The following is a 19,189-nucleotide window of genomic DNA, read 5'->3' on the forward strand; positions in this document are numbered from 1 at the left end:
GTGCTCCTCAATGGGAGAGGCCACGACAGGGAGAGGCCCGCGTACCAAAAAAAAAACAAAGGCACTACTGTATATATACCCAGTAATAAATTCAAACAATACAAAAGACTTAGAACAAAAAGTAAATCTCCTACCCCAAACCTTCAATGCCTCTCCCGCAGAGGAAGCCACTACTAAGTATGTCCTTCTAGAAAAGTGCTGTGCATATGGATTTTTAAAAAGTGCACACATATGGATTTTTTTAAAAAAGCAAATCAGCATAAAACAAGACATGGCTAATGAATGGACAACTACAAAGTAAACACGGATATGAGAAGGGGAGGTTGACATTTAAAAGAAAAACAAAAGTCTTCCTGCAAATTGCAGGCTTTTGTAAATTTCTCGCTGTATTTCCCCTACCCGCTTCAAGGTGGCCCTGCAGGAGGTGGGCTTCATTTATATCACTTCCTCTAATGGGACTAGTGATTTCTTTAAAGTCGTTATTAGAAAACTGGGGGTGAGGGGAGGGTGGGCGGTGTTCGTTTGGATCCTTCCACAGCATCCAATGGTTTTGGAAAGAAATTCAGCCTTTCACCATGGTTCTTTTCCTCCTTGTTTTGCACGGTGTCTCAGTTATTTTAATAAACACATGAGAAAGATGGCTGATTCTCTCCATACTTACCTTTCTTAAGAAATGCATTTGATAATGCATTCCTACTCAAGAGTGGGACCACTAGGTCATAAGGCATACATTTATCTAGCGACAGTGGATATACAAAACTTTTTTCAAAGTGGCTGCACAAATTCACACTCCCACTAGCAATAATGGATGTTCAGTGACCTTCTGGGTTTTTTTTAGGTTTTCTCAATTCTTAATTGAGTTTGTGCCTCAAAAAATCCAGTAGTGGGCTTCCCTGGTGGCGCAGTGGTTGAGAGTCCGCCTGCCCATGCAGGGGACACGGGTTCGTGCCCCTGTCCGGGAGGATCCCACATGCCATGGAGCGGCTGGGCCTGTGAGCCGTGGCCGCTGAGCCTGCGCGTCCGGAGCCTGTGCTCCGCCACAGGAGAGGCCACAGCGGTGAGCGGCCCGTGTACCAAAAAAAAAAGAAAAAAAGAAAAAGAAAATCCCTATCAATACCTAGTTGTAAGGATAAGAAACAAAATCAAAATGATCAATGGCTGCTCCTCACTCTGCAGACTCTTCTTTATATTCAACACCAGTGGCATGGGCCTAAATAATTATGATGTGCTATGGCTTGCAGGAAGAATTCTCTAAGAAAGCAACAGTAGGGGGCTTCCCTGGTGGCACAGTGGTTAAGCATCCGCCTGCCAATGCAGGGGACACGGGTTCGAGCCCTGGCCCAGGAAGATCCCACATGCTGCGGAGCAACGAAGCCCGTGCGCCACAACTACTGAGCCTGAGCTCTAGAGCCCGCAAGCCACAACCACTGAGCCCACGTGCCACAACTACTGAAGCCTGCACGCCTAGAGCCCGTGCTCCTCAACAAGAGAAGCCACGACAATGAGAAGCCCTCACACTGCAATGAAGAGTAGCCCCCGCTCACCGCAACTAGAGAAAGACCGCACACAGCAACGAAGACCCAAAACAGCCAAAAGTAAATAAATAAGTAAATTTATAAAAAAAAAAAAAAGAAAGCAACAGTAACTGACAAACATTTTCAAATGGAAACTTGAAAACCTTTTAAGCTTATCCCTAAGAGCTGCTTTTAATATAGGAAAATAACATGTAATTATTGATATATCAGTAATTAAACTGATGCCAAGTCTTTGTATAATGGGCTCCAAACACGTAAACCTCGCTACCAAGCACTGTGTTTGTCCTTCATGATATAGATCTACAGTACTCTGAAATGTTTGGTGCTTCAGTGAAAAGAAAATTATTAGAAATGTAAGACATTTGTTTTAATCTTTCTAATTCCTATTCTGAGATAAACAGTACTTCAAAAGAAATTTCAACTGACATGAATTTAATTATATAAATATAAACCCAAAGCTAACTCTAAAATTGAGCAAAATCTATTTTCTTACATACATGTGGACATCTCTTCAAAGTCACATTTTCACTTGCACATGGGCTGGCTTATGACAAAAGACAGAGTAGATAGCCATACAAAATTGGATTCAATGACCCTTCCAGCCACAACTAAGGAAAAAGGAAAAAAATGATTATTAGTAGTTGGGAGTCCATTTCTAGAAATAAAGAGGATTAGCTAAAATTAAATGAGATGCATGCCAAAAAAAGCAGATGATTAAAAGAACAAAGAAGAATAAGAGAAAGACTAGTTCTTTGATTAATGAAAAATTATATAGTGGTCTACTGTAATAGAAAGTGAGTATTGAATTTTTCAGGGTGTGAGCCGATTCCAATACTGTAGCTACACTTACTGGGAATAAAATGTGGGCAGGCGTATCCACGTACACAGTTAATGAGCATTTCAAAGAATTCTGGAAATCTTTTTTTTTTTTTTTTTACTCAAGTACTTGAAGAAAATGGGAACAAGTTTGAGATTCACACTAATGAGAAGAAAGGGCTTTTAAACACTTAGTATTTAGTTGAGTAGATATTCAGGGAAAAGCAGTGTTCTGGAATAATTTCAAGTCATGACTTTGCGAGTGTGAGCAGATGCACGGATTGACTCTTGTCCACCCCATGTTCTTACTACCTGGACTCCCAACTTCATGAAAAACACCGAATCCTCTCTTCTCAATCCCCTCAGTTCCTTGAAATGCAGTTTTTCACTCCCAGCACTCTGCCGGCATTGCATTTTGTAAGGTCCCCCGTTGCCCACCACTCAGCAAATTCAGTGCTGTTCTTTGTTGTTGTTTGTTTGTTTTATTTTAGGAGGAGTTTTTGCCTCTGGCATTACCAACTTCCCTGAAATTCTTTCTCCTGTTGGCCTGGACATGCTCTGTCTCTCCAGGCTGTCCTCACACCTCCCAAACCCTTCATGTTTCTTCTCTCTCTCCTTGCTTTCTTCCTCCTTGTTTTACAAACTGTCCCTTGGTAATCACATGCACTTGCATAAATACAAATACCGTTATCCATATCTCTTAAATTCTAAGGACAATGGCAAAGACATCAGTTGTCAATTTTCTTAACCATGGTGTGCTTAAATTCTCAGATAATATTCTAATTCCAAGAAATGGAAAAGAAATGACATTTGAGAGACTCAATTATTTTTAAGTTTACTTTGTTGACCTATGGTTTAGCACTAACCCGTGTGTTTGAAAACTACATGCTTTGATATGATAGCCAAAATGTCAACAAAATAAATGAACTTCTGCATTTATTTATTTACTTTTTCTTTATTAAAAGATTGTAGTTTTCTGAGTTGCATTTCCTTTGACGTGCCTGACATAGGAAATTGAGTTTATTATGTGTTAAGGTGTTTTTTAATGTTTGAAATCTAACTACTGAAGGAGATAGAAATCAGACACAAACTTGTGATAAAATGTTATACCAAATTTAGGAGGTCTAAACTTTAAGTATAATTTGATGCTATTGATTTTCTCATTCAAATTTTAATAGTCATTGCAAAGAATAGAACAGTTTATAAATATGTTGTAGTGCCAACAAATCAAGTGAGAACTGCACTGAGAGATTTCTGTGAGTGTAACAAATATGTATCATTATTTCATAAATTCACTTTTCTTTTATTTGGGTACTATAAATTTCAGTCAAAGTCATACTGAAAGGAACTTACAGTCCTGCAATAGAAAAGGCCACTAGGTAAGAATGCGTAAAGAATAGAAATTGCTATGGATTTTGAGATCATACTAGTTTATCCTGAACCTAATGAATTCTATTAAAATTGGAAATAATCGTTTTTCTGTAGTGACCAAGACTAACTATAAGAGATTAAATCTGCTGGCCAGGAAAGGGAGCAGCTTGCAGTTTGCCTGTAGGTCAATTGCTTTGTATGAAACTGAATTCACTTGCGAAAGCAATTATATTTTTCTATAATATTTTCCCTCTAGAGGGTAACTGCAAATGATACATGTAGCCAACCAACAACCAAAAAAAAAAAAAAAGATGATGTAAAATGTTTTATTATCCATAAAAGTCTGTAACTCTGAAGGTAACTGAATGATATGTGCAGCAAACCATAACCAAAAAAAACAAACAAAAAAGATAGAAAATGTTTTATTATTGATCTAATCAGAGGCATACTTATAATGGTGCTTGAATTACTTGAGTTGAGGAGAATCTAAAACTGTGAAGTAACTGCCTACCAGCCTAAACTGGAAATGTTTCTTACCTTGCAATATGGGTACCACATACAGCAGGGAGTAACAGCAGATGAGGGGTTCCCACGCTGGTTGTATTCAGTCCCAGACACCTCGAAGTTCAAGAACTTTCCATCTCACACCAGCTTCCCCTAAGTTTTCCGAGTTCCCAATTTCTGGTACTTAGGAGTGTCCTATGCCACTGAGATGGGGACTTGTCCTCCGAGGGACACTGGGATGCACAGATGTGCATCATTTGTGCTGCACCATCGGTGGGTGGCCCCTGGGCGGCTGAGCAAAAGCCACGTGTGGTGTCCACTCAACGGGTCCCCCTGGCACCAGTGAGAACACACTCGCGTGGAGTGGAGGCTGGGAAATGGACCTGCTCCTGCGTCCTCGGCTCCCCTGCTGATCCACTGTCCCCGGTCCACGGCCTACAGTCCACAGGCGCCCTTGCCATCTCTCCATCATCACACCTCCTCCTTCCTGCTCCACACGGGCAGCTGTAATCTTTAGCTTATCTGGGAGTCAAGAGTCTTGTTCCTCATCTATTCTTTTCAAACTATTGTTTATGACAAAAACGTTATAGCCTTAGTTCTTCATGGCTGACACTGCAAATACTAAGGGGCATCTCTTGAGAATTAAACACCTATACTGGTGTTTCTCTTTAGAGCTCTGAAAGCCTATTTTGATATGTAAAAGTCAAGGATTGCCTTCTTTGTTCTTTGCTCAGCTGTAGTGGCATTTTTTGGAAACAATTTGGGAGGAGGGATCTAGCTCCCTTCAGGGTATGAGGAATTGTAAGGGGTTGGGCAGGGGAACATAGTCGGTAATGGGATAACATCACGTCACAGCTAAAAGTACAGATTGCATAGGGTCAAGTCTGGATCTACCACTACATAGGCAGTTCATTTAATTTATTTATTAACGAAGTTGGGCAATTTATTTTGCCTTTCTTTCCTCACCTGTTTTAGTTTTGTTTTGTTGTTGTTTTATGATCGTTATACAACAAATACTACAAACCTGGTGTCTTAAACAACAGAAATTTATATTCTCATAGCTTATTTTCAGACTTCGGGCCGAAGTCTGAAACTCTGTTTCACTGGGCTGAAATCAAGATGTTGGCAGGGCCGCACTCCTTCTGGAGTTTTAGGGAGAATCCTTTCTCGTCTCTTCCAGCTTTTGGTGGCGGCCAACATTCCTGGACTTGTGGCCACATCACTCCAAGCTCTGCCTCTGTGGTCACACTGTCCTTCTATTCCTCCTTGTGTCTGTCTACTCTCCCTCTGCCTCCCTCTTATAAGGAGACATGTGATTGTCTTTAGGGCCCATCAGATAATCCAGGATAATAACCCCATCTCATGACCCTTAATGCAATCACATCTGCAAAGTCCTTTTCTTGCCATATAAGGTAAAATCCACAGGTTCCAGGGAGTAGGACATAAATGTATTTTGGGGAGACCATTATTCAGCCTACTGTAAGTTAGGATGATGATAGTACGTGCAAGAACACACAGCGTGTGACAAGTGCTCAGAACAATGCCTAGCAGGCAAAAAATCTCTCAGTAGGACTTCCCTGGTGGCGCAGTGGTTGAGAGTCCGCCTGCCGATGCAGGGGATGCGGGTTCGTGCCCCGGTCCCGGAGGACCCCACATACCGCGGAGCGGCTGGGCCCGTGAGCCGTGGCCGCTGAGCCTGCGCGTCCGGAGCCTGTGCTCCGCAACGGGAGAGGCCACGACAGTGAGAGGCCCGTGTACCGCAAAAAAAAAAAAAAAAAAAAAAAAAATCTCTCAATAAATGTTAACGCATGATGGTGATGCCAATGGCAATGGAGCAACAAGAAAATACAGAAGAAAATTTCAATGTGGACAATATAATTTTTAAATAAACATAGGAACTTTTAAATAAACATGTCATCTCTGGAATTTTGATGTGTGCTAACCTTGAAATGTTATTATTCAAAGAATTATAACACCACATTGAATAACTATAACCGATGTGAAAAATGAGCTATTTCATTTAGCCATATGATACATGTCGCCATTGTTAACTTTGTCTTTTGTCACTTTTTACTTGAAATTTAAACCATTTCAACAATTTCATTCATCCTGAATTCTTCCTAAAGTGAAAATCAAAGATATGATGGGATATGACTGTCTCCTTTTGCTCTCTTGTCTCCTTATATCCTAGGATACAGATCTAATGACATTCAACATCTCTGTGCACCGGTCGTGGTGGCGGGAACACGGGCCTGGCTGTGTCCGAAGAGTGCTGCCCCCGTCATCCCACGGCATGATGGACGATTACACGTATGTCTCCGTCACCGGCTGCATCGTCGACTTCCAGTACCTGGAGGTCATCCACAGTGCCATCCAAATACTACTCTCTGTAAGTATCACGTTTGTCCGATCAGGACTCTCTTTAATGGCATTTTATATCTAAACTTTGCATCCATACCCCCCCACCGGTAGATAATGCCGTAGATAAGCACACAGAGAACATCCTTTAAACAATGGAAATAGCAGCGATGATGCTAACGGTAGTTATGCTTAATGGCAGGTGACATCTTTTTCCTCTTGGTATCCAGACACTTTGTTTTTAGTTGCTGTAGTTTCTAACTTGAGATACAATCCCCACAATTCAGTGGAATAGTACCACCATCCCCTAGACGTGGTGCATTGCCCATTCACTACTGTGGGCTCTTCTCCTAATATACTTCTACTGCTGCAACTACTTCTAATGCATTCTTTTATTAAGTCATGTTAGTTCCAAAGAAAGAAGGATGAAAATACACCGGATGTCTTTCTCAATCTAATAAACCTCATATTTCAAATAATTATTTCTTAAGAAAACAAATTCCTCCAGAGAGTCCTACACATTTTAGTGCCTGAAATTGGTTGTGAGGATACAGTTCCATATAGAGAAACAGAGAGGCAGTGGTTTGATTGGACCACAGAAGGCTTATGTGCTAGGAATTCCTTAAAGACATTTTCTTTCCACCAGACTGTCCCAGCCACAGTTTGATCACGCTGTGGAGTGGAATTAATTTAAGATATATACCATCTTCAAGAATGCTGTTTCTTTGAGATCCAACAAGGACTTGGCATTTTGTTTGAGTCAATATACAATAAAGCCGTTCTCACAACACTTTTCACATGAACCAACCATCTCAGTTCTTCTATCCAGCTGGTTAGAGTTAGAGTCAGAATGAGAAAGACAGGCTCAATAATAAATAAATAGATGACAGAAGTACGAGAGGTGTATGTCAATGAAGAATGTACCTTGGAATTATTTCCAGAAAGAACTTTAGGAGTCCCTGCTAACACTTACTGTATCTGTTATCTACTGCTGTGTAACAAACTGCTCCAAACTGTAATTACTTAAAACAGTATCAGTGTGTTGCTTAGAGTCCTGTGGCTCAGGAATTTGGGCAAGGCTCAGATGGATTGCTCTGTTTCACATGGTACTAGCCAGGTCACTCACGTGAACCTTCCACCAGGAGCTCTGCTGTGGTTAGAATATTCTAGAAGTCCTCACTTATATGTCTGGTGCTGGCTGTTGACCCACATTCTCCTCCACATGGCTTCTCTTTTTGAAGAAAACTTGACAGACTTTCTTGCAGCCAGGCTGCTGGGTCCCAAAAAGAGAAGCCCAACATGCAAGCGTTTAATCAAGCCTCTACTTGAGAGTAATGTCTCCTGTTGTCCCATTGGCTATAGAAAGTTATGTGACCAAGCCCAGTATCATTGTGGGAGGGGCCTCTAGAAAAGTGAGAGTATCAGGAGACATGGCTCATTTGGAGCCACCAATGTAGCAGTCTTACCCGCCTTTACATAATTTATTAACTATTGTTCTTTAACCTGCATATGTCAAGGTTTAAAATAGTGTTTTAGAGCATATTTGAATTATAATTTTCTAGAAAGACTAAAGACTAGAATAAAATACTTCAAAGATCTTTTAGTGTTCTAGTTCAATGAAAGGCAAATTCTACCCTAAATTCAAAGAGGTTGGACCGCAATGCTAAGGAATTTTCTTTCAGAAATGTAACAGGGGATCTGATTATTCTTGGTTTCTATATGCTGTCACTTGTCAATATATGTTTATCAATCTTTCCCTATTCTCTGGTCTTTCTTTACTCTCCTGGCAGTTACATATGAAATTGTGGCAAGCTGTATATGTTTAAATCTCTGAATTTAACAAAAAACACGGAGGCAAATTTTCTTTTAAAATGTTTCAGTCTATTTTAAGGTAAAAGAATACTCTATCGTCAGGTCCTAGGCTCTAAATGTTCTTATTAAATTTTGTAACACTGAAACATTTTTCTAGAATCCTTCAGGTGTGAACAGATTCCCCTCCTTTAAAAAAAATTCATAGAAAATTGCTAACCCATTTTGTGGCATGATGGCATGATTTCCAAGTTTTTAGAATGCAGTAGAATGCTGTAGAATCAAAAAGTCATTTCTCCATAGCAACTCCAATTCAAATGAACAGCAAGGTGAAAGTATTTCTATGATAAGAAGCCGAACTAACATTAAAAGCCTACTTTAGAGAAACGTACAAAATAAAGTGTATGTTGCCACCTATAAGTACTTGTCACTTACAAATTAATTCCTCAGCACATTTGTTTGGTGAACGTTGAGAGCTGTCCACCTGCATACAGTCCTCATTACCTTGTTCAGCCTTCCAGCAGTAAAAATATAAGTTGCTGATCTCTGACTTTTCTTGTATAATATACCTGCCAGACAAGATTTTCAATATTTTTTCTTTTTACGTTAAGATGAAATATATCCTGACTTTGTTTCACAGCGATCAAATTATGTATTATTGTTGTGGTTGATTGCATATAATTTTCTTTTATTTTCCACTTATTTCATACGAATATGTCTACAATGATTAGAACTGTGATTTTTAAAAAATCTGATGATATGGGAATACTTCCTGTATCTCAGCGTCTGCTGAGATGCTTAGCATGTGCTGAGATGTCTTATTAGTGGAAAAAGTAACAGTTGCAAGATTTAACAGCCCCTGCATGGGCAACAACGAAGCAAACAGGCGAAGGGCTTTTAGATGAGGCAGGGTCCCAGAGGCCCTGCTGCCCCAGGGGTTACCCCTATAATTGCTGAAGGCCCGGGAATATCTAGAAGGACACAGGGAGGGGCCGGCAAGGGCAGCCAGGATGGTGGAGAGGGGTTTCAGGGCAGCAGTTCTCTGGCAAGTTGAGAGGGAAGTGTTTGAGGGACTTACCCGCGGATACAGCTCTGATGGTGGACACCACCTGTATGATTGTCCCGCCTAACAGCAGGGCTTGGAACTGGAAGAAATGAAATCCCAGTCATAAGCATTCAACAGGAAATGTGTACAAGCTTGATGGAAACAGACAAAAACAGCAGAGCTCAGAAAGAAGGGATAGCATCCCTTAGAGCATCCACACCCCACTCAGCTCTCCCCGAGGCCTCCTGCCAATTGTGAGCGACACCAAGTTGAAGATCAAGTGGAATCCCAGGAAAGGCTGTGGACAGTTTGAGGGGAGGGGCACGTTTCATTTAGGAGGGGATGATGCCAACATCTTCAAAGGCAACAGCCGGGATCAAGGCTGCAGGATCTCCACCTCACCTGAAGCATGGCCAGTGATCTCCTGAGTATCAGTCTCCCCGCCCCAGCTCTGCCCCGCCCAGTGTCACGCCTGCACTTTGCTCCTGGAGACATGATGTGAAAGTGCAGATGTGATTACTCACTTTCCTTCTGATCACCTTCGGTGATTTCCGTCACCTTGGAGGTGAAATCCGAATTTGCACCTTGTCAGCTGAGGCCCTCACGACCTGCCCCTGCCTGATTCCCACCCTGGTCTCCTGACCCTCCCGGACAGGAGCCCAGCCGCCACCCATGCAGAGTGTGACCTGTTGGCAGGCGAGCCTGCAGCCCGGCCTGCGGCACTCTGCTGGGAATGGGTCCTCCCCGCCGAGCTCTTCATCCACCTGCCACGGTCCACAAGTAGACATCTTTCCTCCAAAAGTTCCAGGAAATGTTAATTTAGTTTTTTTAAATAGACAATACATTCACTTAATTCAGAAACATAAAAATGTGTACGGTGAAAATCCTCCCTCCTTCCCTTGTGTCCCCATTTGCCTGGGGCCCCCATCTCTGCTCCGCATCGGGCAACCCACCCCGTTTTGTCTTGTTTGTTTGTTGAGTGTCATGCGTATGACTCCAAAGTGTCTTTAGGCAAATATAAGAAAATGTGACTCTATATTCTTATCCGCCCCTCACAAAATGACTCCAAAGTGTCTTTAGGCAAATATAAGAAAATGTGACTCTATATTCTTATCTGCACCTCACAAAAAACAGCATATGACATGCATTCTTCTGAGACTTTCCATTTTTTTACTTATTATCTATTTTGGAGCTGTTTCCGTATCAGCGCATCAGTGTTTCATTGTTTATTTATTTTTTTTTCATTGTTTATTTTAATGGTCCCCTATTGATGGACGTTTGGATCGCTAACTCACCTAACTGTAATGATTTTGGATATATATAACATACAATATATCTAACATAATATATAGTATAATACAATCTCAATTGTGTATTATAATTATGTATTTTATAATTTATTACACACATGTTATACTAAATAACTGTGCGTGTGTCACTGAGAGCATTTCGTAGACCTATACATCTCATTCATCCCCAGGCTCTACCAGATGGCCTGCCATGTGCACACTGTTTTATAGTCATTGAGTCTCTGGTCTGTCTACCTTCCAGAAAGAGAGTTCCTTGAACGCTGGTATAGTGTCCTTTTTTCCCCTGTTCATTTCCGTGGTCCCAGTCACTAGCAGAGTGACAGCACTAAATATTTAGTGAATGAATAAATGACGAATGAACACTTCCAACGTCTGAAGTGGGTAAACACAAAAGGAAGAATCCATTGATCAAAAACTGGCAGGGGTGAATGCACAGACAAAATGCTGGGGCCAGAGAGAAGATTCCCTTCATCTGGCAAATGAAGGGGATGTAGGCAAAATATTCTGCAGTGCTTGGCACGAAGCACTCAATAGCTCTGTGTTGCTAACGGTGCTGTTGTTACTACAGCTGCTCTTTGCCTGTCCCTGCCCTACCCGGGCTGGTCCTTCTTCAAAGACTAGAGGGATACATCCTGGCGATGCTCTATGTATTGAAACCTTAGTTCATTAATCCCGTATCTGACACCTGTTTCCTGCATGAAAAATGTCATTCCTATGATCTTCATGGGACATGAAATCATAAATTTCTATTCTGAGGACTGAACTTTATTTAATATGTATTTTCCTCATTCTGGTTTCCTAGAATTCTTTCCAACCTATGCCTCTCAAGAGCATTTGGCTAACTGAATGTGTTTCAGATTTTTGTGGAAAGTCTCAGAGTCACTACAGTGAAACAAGGTTTGAAGTAACCAGTTAAAGACCAGCTGGAAGCTCCTGAGGGCTCTGATCATAATCCCTTATTCACCCTGTATCTGTAATACCTAGGGCTGTACCCAGCTCAGAGTAAGCCACTCACTCAGAGTTGTTCAGTAAATTGTTGTATAAATTCTCTGCATTTTAGTTTTACAATCCACAGAATGCATGATTTTTAAACGTTGTACATAATTTAATGTGGCTGTGTCTTGATTTTGTTTCATACCATTTGGTAAAGAGAACCTAAACAGAAAATATGCTTGAAAATTATTTCTGATGGAGATGTTTGGATTGGTGAGGGTACCCAGGTGCAGGGAAAAGGAAAGTCAGTCTGGTCCGAGACCATAACTCTACCTTCGAATTTGTTCTTCCGCATCCACGTGTGCTTTATTTTGAGAGTTTAGCTTATCTTTGTTGCTTTGCTCCCATTAAGGAGAGTATCAAAACAGTTTGTGATGAACATTTAAAATTATGTCCACTTAAATTCCAAACACTGTACTGTACATATTTTCAGATCACTTTGGATTCTCACTCTGGAAATGTAACACCACAGATTTAACGAGGAAACATATACAGTATATGAAATTAAATACTACAGCCCAAAACACAGCATTTCCTTTTTCTACGAGAGAATATGGATAAAATATTTCTGGTTGCAAAAATCTCCATTATCCTTTAATCTCATTCTGCCATACTATACTTTACACATTTAATTACCAAAAATCTGAACATGAAATCTTACAAATCTAAAATAAAACAAGTGGCTAAAAGTCATATTTGCATCACATATGACAGACCAAGGGTCATTATCCATAGACCTGATGAAATCTTTTAAATGAATAATAACATACACATTTAATAATTAAGTCTATGAAGAATATGAATAAATGTAATCACAGAGAAAATCCAAATTATAAAGGTATAAAATATGATTATTCTTGCTAGTAACGATACATGCAAATTAATTTGAAAAATTATTTCACTAACTTAGCAAATTTTTAAAATAATAACATATAGCATTAATAATAAATTGTTACTTGCTTATTGGAAAAAGCATTCTTTACTGCAAGGACCATTAAATGTCCCTACCTTTTGGCCCTGTAACCTCACTCAATGAAGTTTCTCCCAAGGAAATGATTCAACAGAAACAAAGAGCTACCAGCACTATGTTTTTTTTTTTTTACTCTTATTTATGATAGCAAACCTAGCTAGCTATGTCTAAACATATACTGTTAAAGACATAGTACAGCAACTTACAATGTACTAACATGATAATTAGGTAGTAACAATCATTATGTTAATTTTAAACACCATATATAAGACATGGAAAGGTATTTATGATTTAAATAAGCAATCGAGGAGAGGTAAGATGCAAAAAAAAGATGTAGAATTAAGTGTGTGTTTTCCCCAAAGATGGTTTTACATGTGTATCACATTTTCATTAATAATTCATGTGTTTCATCATTGCATGATTTGTGTAGAAGAGTAGAAGAGGTATTACGATCGTTTTTCTTAGATGACGAAACATTTGCAAATCTCATAATTTTTTATTTAATTATTTGGAGGCACTCTTAAATCTTCGTTATTACTAGATATTCCATTTCAGTGGACTGCCCAGTTCTGAGGTCAATAGGTCAGTAATAATGAATATGCAACTTAAGGCCTTTTTTAATTTTCAGGATTCATTATTTGTGGGTAAACAGACCCATATACTCATGTTAACTATTAAACAAGATATGTATATTTTAAAGGAACTCATTTTTATAACTAGCAGACAAATCCTAATCTCTAAACCTTTAAAACTCACTTTATCTACATCACTTGAAATTCACCGTATCTACAACTCTTTGGGGCTAATTTTACATATATATAGTCTTGAACCCTCACTGTCAAGATATTTTCATTCATATCTGATAGGTGACAAGTCTCATTCTTTGATGTCTTTGGAGGCTGTCACCATGGTCAGAGCTGGGCATCAGAGGGCCCTGAGAATTGGTTTTCTGTCATGCCTGTGTTCTTTGCATTGTATCTATCTAGTCCCATCATCAGCATTCATCCCTGTTTTCTGTCTTTCATATCAGACATCTTCAGCTTAAAGATAAATTAAAACTCAACAGAGAAGGGTGAACAGTGACATTAGACCACAAGCTATCCCACGGAATCTTTATCCTCAAAAGACTGTGTGAATATCTATTCCATCTGCTTAGAGTAAATAGCACGGTCACAGGAGCGGATAATTCTATTGCTAATTCAGTAACATACACTCACACAGTGTAAGAATGCAAGTCAAGAAGTAAGCTTATGAAATAAGTTGCAATTGCTATCAACTGTACCCCTCCAAAAATGCAAATATAATTAAAAGTGGGTTTCTTTTAGGTCTTATTTCTGAGTTAACATTTCATTTATTTAACAAACTGTTAGTATGTGCTTGGAGCTGCTCTGAGTGCTTTGCAAATATGAACTCATTTAATGCTCAAAATGACCCAACAAGTAGGTATTATTTTATTCATTTTCAAATGTGAAACTGAGACACACAAAGAGGTTCGCTAATTTGCCCAAAGTCACATAGCCTGCGAGCGAGTGAAGCTGGAGCTGACACCCAGGCATGTGGTCTCCAGGGTGCCTGGTCTTGACCACTTCATTGACCGTCCTCATGACATTGGAAAGAGAACCTTCAATTTCCTTCCTGCCCTTAGCTGAGATTACCGGTAACCTCTCTCAGGGCTGTAAGGCGGGGAATCTCCTGCTGTGCTGATGGGTTTTACATGGCAGTTTTTAAAGTAATAGAGAGCAATTAATAATTATCTGATAGCTAAAAGATTTGTGGAATGAACAGTTCAAAATGTTTCATTTCACTCTGGAAAAACATCTCCTAACCACCTTTTGGTTGTTAAAAAAAAAAATGGAGGATTTCAACACTTATAAAATGCTAAGTATATCAGACTCTTTTATCTTTTTTTTTAGACTCTTTTATCTTGCTTGCTTGCTGGGGCATTCTAGGTGCTAGTTAAGAGGAAGGATATCATCGTCAACCTCTCCTGCCCTAAATTCTTCCCCCATTCATCCTGTCCCAAATAATCCATTTTTGTAGGAAATGGATGATTTCTGCTCGCATCAAATTTTGGGCAATTTCTGAGCACTACCAAGGAGGATCGAGTATTTAGATCAGTTACTCCTCTGCACAAACTCTGGTCTCCCTATTCAGTTCCAGCCTCAGAAAATGAATCATCAGTTTTTATCTAAAGTTCTGTAAAGGAATCATTTATTGGACCATCAGAATATTGAACAGAGTTTGTGACTGTCGAGGAAGTACTGCCGTGCCAACGACACCGAAAGGGCTTGGCAGACACCTTTATGTTCAGGAACCAGAGTATATCTGGTTAATAAAATTGTTTGGGCTACGGGGCTTCCCTAGTGGCACAGTGGTTGAGAGTCCACCTGCCAATGCAGGGGACACGGGTTCGTGCCCCAGTCCGGGAAAATCCCACATGCCGCGGAGCGGCTGGGCCCGTGAGCCATGGCCGCTGAGCCTGCGCGTCCGGAGCCTATGCTCCGCAACGGGAGAGGCCACAACAGTGAGAGGCCCGTGTACCACAAAAAAAAAAAAAAAAAATTGTTTGGGTTTGAAAGTGTCTGTTTGGTGAACTGTGATTTTAAGTCATTTCTTTCTCAGTATTCATGTCTATGCAGTTTATGTTCTCTTTCTTTGAAATGTGCATACATTTTTGAAGGCTTTATTGAAATACAATTCACATACCATGCAATTCACCCATTTCAAGCATACAATTCAGTAGTTTTCAGTATATTCACAGATCTGTGCAACCATCACCATAGTCAATTTTAGAAGATATTCATCACCTGAAAAAAAACTATACCCTTTGACTATCACTACCTATCCCAACCCTAAGCAACAACTAATCTACTTTCTATCTCTTTAGGTGTGCCTATTCTAGACATTCCATATAAATGAAATCATATAATATGTGTTTTTTTTGTTGTCTGGCTTCTTTTATTTAGCATGTTTTCAAGGTTCATCCATGTAGCATGTATCAGAATTTCATTTCTTTTTATGGCTGAAAAATATTCTATCATATAGTTACTTTTAATACTTCTATCTGTTATAGATACATGTACAATATTTAGCAAAAATTTCAGATTTACAATTCATATGTAGAAGGCCCTCACCTGCCTACTGATAAAACCCTAATTGGAACTTAGGCAATTCACCATCTATTTTGTCTACATATATATCCTTGTTTTGGAAACATCTGAGTTTCAGATAGCAATTCTCAGCGCTTAGATGTTTGGTCTTACATAAATCTAACACAGCACTAATGTTGTCTATCACTTGTACATGGCATCTATGGGTTTGAGCAACTTAAAACACGCAAACATTTAAAATTCATATCCTCTTATACCATAACATTCTCCTTAATAGTATGTGTATGACTGGATTTTATTCTGTATGTTAATCAGTCATCACAGACATACATGTTTCCAACCACAGATTTTCAAATGATCGTGATTATCCCAGACATGTTTGCAGGTCTTCATAAATTATTACTGCTCTACTAGTTTCAAATAATCTGCCAAACATTGATTATTAAATGCAAAAGTGAGTTATGACGTTTGGTAGATGTAAATACGATTTTATCAGAGAAACGTAAAGCTTAATTAGAAATCATATCTAGCACAAAACCATTAATACAGGAAATCTGAGTTATGTTTAATAATTAATCAAGGCAAACATTGTGACTGTAGGCTTATCGGGAAATTAGAAACCAGAAAGGTAATTTTAGTAATGCTTTACTTAGGGTAATTTAATGTCATTCAGATGTTGGCAGAGGTTTCCTCTTTAGCCCTAGGTAGGAATAATTATTGGGTTGAAAAAAAGCAGTTTCCATAATAACAAAAGTTAATTCAAAAACATTTACCCTTTTCCTTTAGAAGATCAAATTGCATATAAATTCGATAAAGAAAATCTTATGTCACTTTTTGTATTCTTTCTAAATGAAAACAGGCAGTGTATCGTTCATTCAAAAAAACATACCCAGGAAGCCCCTACGTTATACAAAGCACTTGCTAGGAGCTTTGGGCATGAGAGGAGGGATCTGAATTTCAAGGACATCCGAAATGAGTTACTGGTGGGCTTACAGTAGCTTTCATTCATGCCACCACAGGGAGAATTAAGAATTCTGAAAATTAATTACCTCGAGATACATAAAAACAATATATTAAAGCATACCACAAAGTGCAAAAATGGAGACATTCAGGAAAGAAAAAAAAAAGCAGTAGGTTGGTTGTCCTAATGAGAAGGTAGAGAAACTCCCTCTGGAGTTCACAATCCCAGGAAACAGAGCTGCCTTGGCCAAAGAGAGGTCCAGACATGCAGGGGTTTTGATTGATTCTTATTACAACTGGTCAAAGGCAAGCTCAGAAGAAACCAAGGTTCAGAGTTCCCATGGCTGCAGCTGAATCCTACAACAAAGAGAACCTTTGGTGACTTCTCACATTTGTTCCAGACAGAAGGAGCAGCGTTAAGCAGGGAAATGAAATAAGAAGCCAGGGGAGCGGTGGGTAGTTCACTTTGACTTGAGAAAAGAGGATGTGCACGGATGCAGTGGCTTAAGTTGGAAAGAAACTTTGGGGTGAGGAATTTGAATGCCAAGTTAAGGCTTTGGGACTTTACCCTAAGTGAAATCAAGCTATTTTGGGCTTACAGGCAGGTCATGACTTACACACAACTCTGAACTAGGGAGGCTATTCTGATAGTCGTGTGTAGGATGGATCACATCCGCAGGAACACATATCAGGGTAGTCCATCATAGTCTGGACCCGTATGTCCCAGAGTGTCCTTGGAACACCTGTCCGACAAACTGAACCTTGGGAAAGATTCCATGGTGACGTAAGTTTGACTGATGTCATGTTATGTCCACTCCTTGGAGATTCACAGTGAAAATGAGCATATTAAAGTTTGAGAAATCCTGCTGTTTTTAAAAAAAAAAAAAAACAGTCATGGGGCTTCCCTGGTGGCGCAGTGGTTGAGAATCCGCCTGCCAGTGCAGGGGACATGGGTTCAATCCCTGGTCCTGGAAGATCCCACATGCTGCAGAACAACTGAGCCCCGTGCACTACAACTACTAAGCCTGCGCTCTAGAGCCCACGAGCCACAACTACTGAGGCCATGTGCTGCAACTACTGAAGCCTGCATGCCTGGAGCCCGTGCTCTGCAACAAGAGAAGCCACTGCAGCGAGAAGCCCACGCACCGCAGCGAAGAGTGGCCCCCACTCATCACAACTAGAGAAAGCCCGTGCAAAGACCCAACACAGCCAAAAATAAATAAATAAATTTATTTTTTAAAAAAATCATGAAAAACAAAGACTTGAGGGACTCTTCCAGATTAAAGAAGACTGAGGAAACATGACAATGAAATGAAACGTGTGATACTAGACCAAAATAAAAAAGATCTTTGTGGGACACTTGGAAATTGAGTAAAGTCTATGGATTAGACAATAGTGTTGGACCAATGTTAAATTTCCTGGTGTCTATCCCTGTACTGTGGCTATGTATTAAGATGCTAACATTTGAAGAATCAGGGTGAAGGGTATACGGGAATTCTGTGGATAATTGTTTTCAATTTTTCTGTAAGTCTGAAATTATTTCAAAATGAAACTAAACACGTTTTTTAATCGAGAAAACTACTGCATTCCCAAACAATTTTCTAAAGGAAACACTTTGGGAAATACTGGCTTAAGGGAAAGTTAGGAAGTGACAGTAAGAATGGAAATCAAAGGATAGATTTAAAAAACATTACTGAGACTTGGCAGTGACGGGAGGCAAAGGAGATAAACCCCAAGAGGGCAGAGGGGTCTGCATCCACATGGCAGCTGGGGGAAGAGCTGCTTTGACAGAGAGAACAAGCAAGTTTAGATCTGGACACATGCTGAATCCTGACTCTATTCTTGCTTTTAACATTTTTAAGTTACATCTGTATTTTTAAAACCTAATTACCTGTTGAGGTAAAGAACTACCCTCTATTGCTCGTTCAATCTAGCCTCCCCATGGCAATAAGTGACTGGGAATGAAAAATTAGAGACAAAATTATCCAAAAGAATTCACAAGAATCCCAATATGTATGAATTTTTGAAAACATGGACTTATTTTGTAGCATTCAGGACTAAACAATAGTAGTCATTTTGTTAAGGTTGTCGGCATTCTCCACTTAAAATATGGTCCCTGGAAAGTTCTAAGAAGGCTCCTCAGATTTTAACACTCTAGTATCATTAGTAAATACATGATCGTTCACATTCATTTTTCTACAGATTGTAAAACAATACAAGCAGAAGGTGATTTTTTTTTTAACTTATATTCTCTTTACCCAGCAGTCAGAAACATCTCCAAGCCAAATAACAGATGAAAAGTGAAAATAGCACCTTGTGGCCAAAGCATCAAGATTATTGTCTGAATTTTTAGCTTTCATATACATGTTTATTTTTGTGAAAACCTATCAGTATAATGCCTTGCAAAT

The 19,189-nt window shown here is 39.6% G+C and overlaps 1 protein-coding gene across 1 annotated transcript in view; it reads left to right on the plus strand.

Moving 5' to 3' along the window:
• Nucleotides 1-19,189, plus strand: part of NKAIN3 (sodium/potassium transporting ATPase interacting 3) — a 333,800-nt gene that overhangs the window by 203,036 nt on the left and 111,575 nt on the right. Inside the window, 1 exon segment of the mRNA XM_024742568.1 lies at nt 6,418-6,615. Within this exon segment, the coding sequence (XP_024598336.1) occupies nt 6,418-6,615 (198 nt within the window).

Source organism: Neophocaena asiaeorientalis, unplaced genomic scaffold (assembly GCF_003031525.2).
Source record: "Neophocaena asiaeorientalis asiaeorientalis breed wild unplaced genomic scaffold, Neophocaena_asiaeorientalis_V1.1 scaffold226, whole genome shotgun sequence".
NCBI lineage: Eukaryota > Metazoa > Chordata > Mammalia > Artiodactyla > Phocoenidae > Neophocaena > Neophocaena asiaeorientalis.